The 10,831-nt window shown below is 52.5% G+C and overlaps 1 protein-coding gene across 2 annotated transcripts in view; it reads left to right on the forward strand.

Annotated features, from left to right (window-relative positions):
• Nucleotides 1-10,831, forward strand: part of Pik3c2b (phosphatidylinositol-4-phosphate 3-kinase catalytic subunit type 2 beta) — a 63,013-nt gene that overhangs the window by 35,970 nt on the left and 16,212 nt on the right. For both annotated transcript variants that reach the window (XM_021198665.2, XM_029538750.1), the window contains 9 exons: nt 3,268-3,435; nt 3,931-4,042; nt 5,358-5,500; nt 6,572-6,760; nt 8,129-8,222; nt 8,331-8,425; nt 8,820-9,000; nt 9,704-9,811; nt 10,447-10,539. In XM_021198665.2, the coding sequence (XP_021054324.1) occupies nt 3,268-3,435; nt 3,931-4,042; nt 5,358-5,500; nt 6,572-6,760; nt 8,129-8,222; nt 8,331-8,425; nt 8,820-9,000; nt 9,704-9,811; nt 10,447-10,539 (1,183 nt within the window). The remainder of the gene's footprint in view (nt 1-3,267; nt 3,436-3,930; nt 4,043-5,357; nt 5,501-6,571; nt 6,761-8,128; nt 8,223-8,330; nt 8,426-8,819; nt 9,001-9,703; nt 9,812-10,446; nt 10,540-10,831) is intronic.

A 10,831-nucleotide genomic window follows, 5' to 3' on the forward strand; every position in this document is an offset into this window, starting at 1 on the left:
GCTTGGGTTGTCCATCGTGGATAAAGCAGGGATGGTTGTCTAGGAGAGGAAGAATGGGCGTGGAGCCAAGGAATAAGGCTCTGTTTCTGGCTCTCTTGGTAATCCCACGCTCTCTCTAGCTGGTCAGTGTCTCAGCCTCTCCAATTGAGACTTGAGAACACCTGTTTAACCTTGAGGCGGGTGTGGCACTGAAAGGAGACTGGCAGGTTATGAATACAATAACCACCATCACATGATGGCGTCAAGTACCATTTATTAGCAATAATGCGATCTCAGGAAGGAAAGCTTCAGCCAAACAAGACAGGAGAGAAATGGGGGGGGGGGCTGTCAGGGTGGTATTGCAGGTTTGTCCCCCAGTGCTTGTCTGTGCTGAACCTTATTTACCCGTCCGACAGTCAGAAAGCTCCTTGCTTGCTGTGCCCCGCCCCCCAAGCTTCGCTTCTCCAGGCTACCTTGTCTGAGTCCTCCTTTACAGAGCAGCAAATGCACCGTAAGATGGTGCATTTGGAATGCACCGTGGAATGCAGATGACAGAGACAGAAGAACGTCCACGGGGAGATGGAGGATTCTCAAATTAGCAGTTGAAGGGTCGTGGTAGATTGTTTTATAGAGGTACGAGAGGGAAGGCATAGCCTGTTCTTCATACTTAGGTCATTCTTAGGGCAGTAATGAAGTACAGCTTTCCCTACCAAACACTAGACCTCCCCGACCCCCTGCAGACAAGGTAATGGCATTAAGGGGCTCCAGAGAAGTGAGCTAGGCACTCGGGTGTGTGATACCAGCATTCAGGAAGCTGGGGCAGAACGGCTGTGAATCTGGGGGCAGACTGGACTGTGTAGTGAGACCTGGGTTCAGTGTAATACCAAAGTCAAGAGTTTCTCCATCCTTGCTAACCACTGGACCTGTTCCCTAACAGAGTTTGAGGTATGGACACAGCCCAGCCTCCCACGTGGGTGTCCTTCCTTGCTAGGGTCGAGATCTCTACATTGTTATGCAGGGCCAGGCCCTGTGGGAGGTGGTTCTCTATGTAGCCTTGGGTGTCCTGGAACTCACTCTGTAGACTAAGCTGGCTGAGAACTCAAAGAGATCCACCTGCCTCTGCCTCCCATGTGCTGAAATTAAAGGCCTGCACCGCCACACGGCCTCTTAGTCCTTCTTAATGAAGGCCAAGGCATGTGAGAGAAGGCATGACATGCTGAAGGTCTGGACTCGGCTTCGAGCCAGCCATCCTCAGTAGATGCTACCGGAGACAGACAGCCTGCAATGGAGGCAGTTCTAGGAGTGCGCCACAAGATTTGGCCGAGTTGTTAGGCCTCTAAGAAAACAACTTGCTCGGGGGTAGAGAGTTTGCCTAGATTCGTCAGTAGAACAAAGATGAAACAAACCAATAAATAGGGAAGTACTTGGATAGCTAAGCACGGGGTGCCACGCCCGTAACCCAGCACTTAAAAGGCTAAAGCCAGAGGATTGTTATGAGTTCAAGACCAGCCTAAGCGAAATAATGAGATAAAACAAGAGAGAGGGAGGGAGTGATAGACTGAGAAAGGGAGAGAGACCAAACTTGGCCAACCGTCTACTGCTTGGTAAACAAATGTGCTCTCCTTCACTGTCCTCATCTTAGCATCTGAGCTCTGACCTTCTCAGTTCCTGTTTCTCTGTTCCAGGTGGGTGGCAGTGACTAATGCCCAGGAGGATATTTGTGTAAAAAAAACGCTATCTGTGTCACATCAGCCAGGTCCAGTGTAATAACTAATTTCACACAACAGAAAGAACCCAAACTATAGGCCGCTCTTCTCCTGGGGAGCGTGCCAAGGGCCAAGCTGTCAGTTCAGATGCCCAAGACTGCAAATGGCCAAGCAGGCGCCCCACCCGGCACATCCCCTGAAGGAGGTATCCCGGTGCTGTAGTGTGGGAGAAGGGCTCACCGAGAGGAGAATTTCTTAGGCCAGAAGACTCAGCTCTTCAGGAGAAGTAGTTGTTCCCTTGACCAAGCTGAGGCATAGGGTTAGGAAGGTCATTTTAGAACCCCAGATATACTGAGACTTGAGAAAGGGGAGGCCTTACCTGCTTCTCTGTATTATGGTTTTCATTAGACAGTTGGCCCCTCCCCACTCCTTCCTCCCTCCCTCCCTCCCTCCCTCCCTTCCTTTTTTCCTTCCTTCCTTCCTTCTCTCCTTCCCAAGACAGGGTCTCATACTCATGCAGACTTATGTTGACCTTGAAATTCCAGCAGTCCTCCTGCCTCAGCCTCCCAAGAGCTGGGGTTATAACCATACCACGAGTCAGCTCTTCTTGGTGGAAGACCAGACCAACTTCCTCTCCCTGGCTGTGGGGTCAGCTGCTTCTCCCTCCCACTGTAGTAGGACGGACATAGGATCAGCTTGCTCTCAAAATAGGCCCAGCAGCCGTGCTCTGTCACCTCCGGTCTGATCCAGCCTGGCATACATATACCCTGGCTGCTGAAGGGGCCCTAATTATAGCTGTGGGGGCCCCCAGGGTAGAAGCAGCTGGGGCAGCTCAGGATTGTGCCAGTCTGCGGCTGCTGAGTGCCTGCTTTGAGTGGAAACTTCCCCCAGGAGTGAGGGGCAGTGAAGAGGGAGGCTGCCTTATCTGTGACCTCTGACCTTGGGGGTGGTGGCCCTGCCTCTGTGCCCTTTGGGTGTAGAAGCAGCTGGGCCTTGGGCCAGCCAGGAGGGTGTGGCAGTGTGGACTTTGGCCCAGGGACAGCTTCCCGGAAAGGTAACAGGGTGGGCCCTGGCTCTCTTTTCCCCAGCCCCTCAGCTCTCTCCACCTCCCCACACCCAAATCTCCTTACCCTGAACTCAGAGGGTGTGGCTGGGTGTAGTCCAGTCAGGGTGGACCATGAAGAACATCTGGCCTTGAGTGCCGCTGCTTATGCCTGTCTTGGCCTTGCCTGTTTCCTTTCTCACTCTTTGGGAACTCTGAAAAACTCCTTCACTTTCTTCCTATGACTCTGAGCCTGTTTTTTTTTTTTTGGGGGGGGGGGGGTTGTCCCTGGGGCTAGGAAAGGGGGACACAGACAGATGAGTAGGTTGTGGGGGGGGGCAGGCAAGCTGAGTGCATGAGGACAGAGAACCTGGTACTTCTTCCTAGAGAGGCTCTTGAGACTTGTCCTGGGACCTTGGGAGGCATGCCTAGGGACATATGTGACACCCGAGTGGAAGGCTGCTTCTCTGCTTGGACTTGACACCCCCTGCCCCCCGCCCTTCCCACACGGCTGTTGACTTTGGTCCCCTTGTTTTCTAGGATCTGCTTTCCGGTGCAGGTGAACAGGCTACCTCGGGAGACTCTGCTGTGTGCCACGCTCTATGCCCTGCCCGTTCCCCCTCCTGGGGGTTCCTCTGAAGCGAATAAGCAGAAGCGGGTGCCTGAAGCCCTGGGTTGGGTCACTACCCCTCTCTTCAACTTCAGGCAGTACGTGTGAGCACCAGGGAAGCAGCAGGGGGAATGGAGATAAAGCCTGGTAGTTATACTCAGTACTCCCCGAGAAGGGATGGCCACATGGCGCTCACTGTGAAGCCCAGAGGCCCCCATCCCCATAGAGAAGTCAATGCACAGAGCTGGTGACCCGGACTATTGATAGAACCTGGTAGGTGGGGGAGGGGGCATGGGAAAGCACTGTCCCTGTAACAAGTCATCTGGTCCTGTATCAGAAGGACTTCAGAGGTCATCTACCCAGGCATGGAGACATCTCTGCCAAAGGGTCATCTGAGTGGGGAGCTCAGAGAGGCTTTCTGCCATGGGAGCCCTCCTAGAGCTTGAAGTGAGACCCGTGGCCTGTGGGGATAATCCAAGGGACAGGAGCGGGGAAGAAGCTTCAACTGGAAAAGGTTTGTGGATAAGAGAGCAGGAGAGAAACCCCCTGCGTAGGCACCACTTGTCGGCTCATCTTACCCCCTTCTGCCTTAGAGTCTTGACCTGTGGTCGAAAGCTCCTGGGCTTGTGGCCAGCGACCCAGGAAAACTCCGGTGCCCGCTGGAGTGCGCCTAATTTCCACCAGCCAGACAGTGTCATCCTGCAGGTGAGACCCAGCCTTCTTCCCTCAGTAGCCAAAGTCAGCTCCGAGGCTCCCACTGAGCTCTGGCTGGGAACTCTGGGCATGGGGTGAGATATGGCCAAGCATCTCAGTGAATGGGAGAGGGAGTTGAAGACACCCCCCCCCTGCAATTTCACAGCATCCTCTGAAGTTAGGTCTGAGACCTTCTCTGCCCATGGCTCCCCTTGCTTTGAGACCTCATATTTCTAGGCCAGATCCAGTTGGGCGCTTCTCTTAGGGCTCAAGAGAGTGTTCCCACTAGTCACTCAAGGGACATGTCCTCTTCGGAGGGAGGGTGGGAGAGAAGCTGGATCAATGCTGGTTGTGATTCCCATTTCTCAAGCCCATGAGATGCTGTGGTGTGGAGTAGGGGGTGGCAAAACCAACAGACAGTGAAGAAGAAAGATCTGGAATACAACTCCATTAGGTGGTTTTGCCTTTGGCTCTGCCCAGTACGGGTCAGGTGCTGAGTGAGCGAACAGAACCCCTTGGAGAACGGGATCGTTCAGCTCTGATGCCCATTTTAGGAGGGTGTATATTTTGGTGGCTCAGATGATCACAGGCCCTAGAGTTAATAGAGCCTTCACTCACGGTGTGCCCCCAGATCCCGACAGACTACGATGCCTCCGGGACCACACGAGGAGGTCCCCAGCTTCAGCCTGGGGCTTGCCCTGTCAACGCTGGCCATTCAGGGTTTTGAAATGGGGCTTATCCTGTCTTCCTTAAGCATCTCAGTTCAGCTTTTCCCTACCTTCCCCATTGTTCCCATCCATCCATTATTTATTTTTGGTTCGTTTTGTTTTTTTGAGACAGGGTTTCTCTGTGTAACAGCCCTGGCTGTCTTGGAACTTGCTTTATAGTCCAGACTGGCCTCAAACTCTCAGGGAGTTAACCCAGCCCCCAACCCCCAGCTCACGTTTCCTTTTTTTTTTTTTGAGGGGAAGATTTGGATGAAACAGGGCCTCTCTATGATTGCTGACTGGCCTGGAACTTACTGTGTAGATTGGGCTGAACTCAAACTTGCAGCAATGCTCCTGTCTCAGTCTTTCTGAGAGCTAGGATTACTGGCGTGACCCACCACACTAGGTTTCCTATGGTTTCCTATTGATCTTTGCTGAAAGCCACAGCTGGGATTTTGGGGATCACCACTAGCTTCGGGGTTATTTTACCAAGAGCCTTGGGGAAGGGGAAGCTAGAGGCAGCCTGTGAGAGAGCAGCGGGGACCCAGGAAGTGCCTTCACTCACCCTGCCTCCTTCCTCCTTGCTACCGTCTGCTCTGCGGCTCTGATCCTATCCCTAGATTGACTTCCCCAGCTCAGCCTTTGACATCAAGTTCACCAGACCCCCTGGAGACAAGTTCAGCCCCCGCTATGAGTTTGGCAGTCTCCAGGAGGAGGACCAGCGCAAACTTAAAGACATCACGCAGAAGGAGTCCCTATACTGGTGAGGCCCAGGACACCTCCCTATGTGGCGCAGGCTTCCCGCTGTCTGTCTGTGTCTGCCTGACCTCTTGCCTCCCAGCATCCAGGCTGTACCATTTGTTCTTGAGGACTGGAAGTAGTCATTGAAAGAGTCACTGTGACCACTTGACAATGGTGGCAGCCTCCAGACCTTTCTCTAGTTGACACTAGGGAAAGTGCATAGGGCAGGTCAGGAGGTAGGATCCGAGAAAGTCCGGTGCCACACTAGTGACTGACCTACCACTACACCCCCTGGTTCTGGTGGGGCAGCTGGCTGCTGTCTTCTCTTCCCTGCCCCCACCTCCTTCTGCCCCTTCCTCCACACCAAAGGCCCTTTGCATTTTTCTGGCCTTGTCACATTCCAAAAAGGATCAGGTGTCTTGGCAAGCTGGCAGCTCTCAGGAGTAAAGGAGTCCAGGCTGATCTCATCCTTGGAGCTGCTGTGTCTACCAGGACTGGAGAGGGAGGGGTGAGTGAGGAGAGTCTGGGCTCTCTATCTTCTAGCCACCTCTCTGGGCCCAGCATAGCCCTGTTCATATGCTGGGTCGGGGAACAAGCGAGGCAGACCTCCCTGCCCCCCAACCCACTCCTCACCCCTCATTTCATTAGCCCTCAGCTCCAGTCTTCCATTAGACACCTGATCTCAGGCGAGTCCCAATTAGCTACAGACCCTATAAAGCGAAGAGAGGTCCCAAGAGGTCTCACAGTTGACCAGACCCTGACAGGTGTTGCCTACTGCCCTCTAGTGGCTCTACTCAGAAGTAGTACCATCAGGGCCTCCCCTGGTCTGGTATTATTGACCTCAGTCTGAGAAATGTCCCTGAGATTGGGTCAGAGGTGAGATGTGGACCCCGTCCTCCAAACTTGCAATCATCTGTGATCATTAAAAAAACAAAACAAAACAAAACAAAACAAAACAAAAAAACAAACAAGCCCAAATGTTTAGTTTCTGTAGACATTCTGACTCAACCGGCATTGGTGTGGGAGCTAGTCGCCAGAAGTTACCAAACCCTTCTGTGCGCCCCGGCTTACTCTGCCACTCGCTCTCACGTAGGCTCACGGATGCCGACAAGAAGCAGCTGTGGGAGAAACGCTATTACTGCCACACTGAGGTGAGCTCACTCCCCTTGGTGCTCGCCAGTGCACCCAGCTGGGAGTGGGCTTGCCTGCCGGACATCTATGCGCTCCTGCAACAGTGGACTCACATGAACCACCAGGATGCCCTGGGACTCCTGCATGCCACGTGAGTTGTAGCTCCTCCCTGTCCTGGCTCCAGCACTGCCATCCCTGACAGGCCAGCTCAGGGAAAGCAGAGCACTCGGGGCTTGCCTACTCTCCCTTCTTTCTTTGTCTCATTTTTCCCGAATCTTGTAACACTGTCTGTGAGTATCCCCATGTGCAAGTCACCTAGAGCCCACCACTGGCTTTTCATCTGCACACGTCACGAGGTATGCAAGTGCTTGCCTATCCACCCGCCACACAGAGTTCAACTATCTTGAAATGAAACAGGGCTGGAGAGATGGCTCAGCAGATAAGAGCACTGACTGCTCTAACGGAGGTCCTGAGTTCAAATCCCAGCAACCACATGGTTGTTCACAACCACCCGTAATGAGATTTGGTGCCCTCTTCTGGTGTGTCTGAAGACAGCTACAGTGTACTTACATATAATACATAAATAAATCTTTGAAACAAAACAAAACAAAAAATGAACAACAACAAAAAACCCCAGATGTTTTTGTTTTTGAGACAGAGTCTCAATGTGTAGCCCTACCTGGCCTGGAACTCGACTTTATAGATGAGGTTGGCCTTGAACCCATAGAGAGCTGCCTGACTCTGCCTCCTGAGTGCTGAAATTAGAGATTTATACCACCATGCTCCAATAGCATGCACATTATTAATAGAACTCAGGGTTCCTTTTTTTTTTTTTTAGGCAAAATTTACATATTGAAAATACCCACATTCATCCAAAGATTTACCAAATGCTCCCCCTTTATAGAGCCCAAGTCTTTATCCCTCTTCCTTCTCCTGAAGAGTTCTTAGGGTCACAAGGCTGAGACTCTGAGACTCCTCAGCTGTCTTTTCTAGATTGTACCTAGGCTTCCTGATCTATTTCTTGTCATCTCAGTAATTAAATTGTACCTGCTGATGAGACTTTTTGAGGCTACCTCTTTACTAATCCCTGAGAGAGTCATTTCCCAGGCTGTCCATTGGCTTATATAAAACCCCACAGTTCTCAATTGCTTGCCTGGCAGGCTTTGTATTATAGGATGTTACCCAGAAAACATACTTCACCCACTCAAGGACTCCTTAAATTCCTAACACAGTACAGCAAGTTAGGGAAAAGCTTTGGGGGTGGAGTGGAATACTGTTTTTTGTTTTGTTTTGTTTTGTTTTTCAGTTTTCTCTTAAGTGTTCAATGAGTGAGAAAGGTCATTCATTTATCTTATTCCTTTCTGCCTAAGGGAGACCCTACCCATGGGGAAGAAGAGCCATCCCTAAGAGCTGCCCTCCTGGAGGGATGCAGATCTTGGGGGGAGGGGAGAATGACACCCAGGCAGGAGGTTTCGCAGGCTCACATCTGAGGACTGTCAAGGTTCTACCTCTCTTGCAGCTTCCCTGACCAGGAGGTGCGGCGGATGGCCGTGCAGTGGATCGGCTCCCTCTCAGATGCGGAGCTGCTGGACTACCTGCCCCAGCTAGTCCAGGTAGGACGCCGAGCAGCTCCCATGCTACGTCTGACCTCAGAAGCCAAGCCCCCAGGGACACTGGTCAGTGTGGTGAATAAAGCCTCATGTTCGCTTTCTTCTGAACAGGCCCTGAAGTATGAGTGCTACCTGGATAGCCCCTTGGTGCGCTTTCTCCTGAAGCGAGCCATCTCTGACCTGCGAGTGACCCACTACTTCTTCTGGTAAATCCACGGGAGGAAAGAAAGGAGGTAGACAGTGTCCTTAGGCCAAGACTTCTCTTCCCAGGCTAAGTGAGGAGCGACAAGATGAGTCTCCAGGATGTTGCTCATCTACCCTGTGGCCTTGGTCTAGTGTCTTTCCTCAGGGCAGGTCTCAGTCCACCTCCATATAACTCTGGGAGTGTCATCTAGATTCCCCCCTTCCCTACCCACCCATGGCGGAAGTAAGGCGAGCTGTAGAGGGGCTTCAGCTCAAAGACAGGGTAGATATTCAAACTATATCTTATCCCGAAGCGTGGGGGAGCTTTCTGAATCCGGGTAGGATGTGACCCTTTCTTCCCTAGCTCCATGCCGCGGGGAGTGAGTAGCCTGACCCCCGCCTGCCCTGCCTTTGCAGGTTACTGAAGGATAGCCTCAAAGACTCTCAGTTCAGCATCCGTTACCAATACCTGCTAGCAGCCCTACTGTGCTGCTGTGGCAAGGGACTGAGGGAGGAGTTTAACCGCCAGTGCTGGCTTGTCAACACCCTGGCCAAACTGGCCCAGCAGGTCCGAGAGGCCACCCCATCCGCACGCCAGGTGAGTGGGCAAGGCTGGCTCTCCCTGTCCCTGTTTCTAACTGAGGCTTGTGTAACCAGGAGTTTACGTCTCGCAGGACAGAAAATGACTGTCTCCCGTTTAGAAACTAGAAAGAGGTGGCTGTGACCTGCAGGCCTAAGCAGATAGTCCCCAAGCTGGCCACAGCTCATGAATGTGGTTTGTTTGGCTTGGTTTTGACTTAGCCTTAAAGGTTAGACGCACTTGTACATGCTGTCTATTACGTAGACACACTCAGCAGGTGAGGGCTAGGATTCAGTCACTTCTTTGTGGGGAACTGTGTCTCAGGGCTGAGACAGGTGACAGAAAGGGACACTGTGCCACACCAGCAGTGCTTCTCATTTCTGACATTTAAAACTTGAGAGGTTTCCATGTGTAAGTCTGGGTTGTCAGCATTTCTAAGCAAAGCCCAGATAGGATGTTGCCTCTTGGGATATTCTTGCCCTCCATCCTATGCCTGCTTCTTACGTTCTCCTGGAAGTCTTGCCTCTCTAGAAACTCAGGTGTGCTTTTGTGCACTGAACAAGTCTGGGACCCAAGTGAAGGATTGTCCCTCCCAAGAGTTTCTCAGAAGTTGTCCCTGTTATTCAGGCACAGGACTAGGTACCTTCCTCTGGGAGACACCTGGCTCTGGGTGGAGCCTCTGGACTTCTCTCATCCCTGCTTTCTCCCACTCCCTCTGAAGGGCATCCTTCGTATGGGCTTGGAGGAGGTGAAGCAGTTCTTTGCCCTCAATGGTTCGTGCCGTCTGCCGCTCAGTCCCAGTCTCCTGGTGAAGGGCATCGTGCCCAGGGTGAGTCACTGCTAGATGTAGAACTTCAAAGACTGGGGCACACTTAAGGGTGATGAGGGCCTCCTTACCCTGTCTTAGGAGAGGAGGGCAAACACTTGACCTCTTCCCAGCTTAACTATGCGTGGGCTTGGCTTGACAACTGTAACTGCAGGGCAGAGGAACTGGGTCAGAGGCTCGGTCTCCCTGATGGTGCTGAGGATGAAGCTGGGGAAAGTGGCGAGGATGGCAGCTCTTGGCCATATGCCTCAACTCACTGTCCAGCGCGGGTCTTTTTGTCGGTTGTTGCATTCCATCCTCACAACTCTAAGGCAGTTGGTAGTATTATGAACGTGTAGGACATGAGATTTACCAGAGGTCACAAACTAGTAAGTTGTGTACAGAGTGATGGGAAGGGGTGGGCAATCAGATAATAGAGCCACCGGCTCTAACAACCTAAGCCAAGATGAGGGAATCGAGGAAAGGGACTTTGAGTTCCTAGGAAATCTGGGAGATGCAATGAACACATCCTAGGTGCATCATTAGCAAGAGGGCAGACAGTGTGCTGGTTCAGCGTGCTGGTTCAGTGTGAAGAGGGGGTTTCCCTTCCTGGCTGTGGAGCAGGCTGACACTGGTCGCTTGCCCTCTCTGCTGTACAGGACTGCTCCTACTTCAATTCCAACGCCGTGCCCCTCAAGCTCACCTTCCAGAATGTGGATCCGCTGGGCGAGAACATCAGAGTCATCTTCAAGGTGAGAGTGCCTTACTCAGCAGGCTTGGCTGCACATGCCTGAAATGTCAGCGCTTCGGTTGAGGCAGAGGGATTGCCAGGAGGCAAGCCTGGGCCATGCAGCGACGACTTCCAAGCCAAGCTGGGCTAGGGGGTGAGACACTGTTTCAAAAAACGAAGCAAAACCAATACTTTACTCAAGCCTGGTGGGGATGAAGTCAGGGGGAGAAGAGAATACTTGGGACTGGCGGGAAAGGCCTGGACCATTCCTATCCTCCTCCCTCCCCTCCTCCTCCTCCTCCTCCTCCTCCTCC

Source organism: Mus pahari, chromosome 5 (assembly GCF_900095145.1).
Source record: "Mus pahari chromosome 5, PAHARI_EIJ_v1.1, whole genome shotgun sequence".
Lineage (NCBI taxonomy): Eukaryota > Metazoa > Chordata > Mammalia > Rodentia > Muridae > Mus > Mus pahari.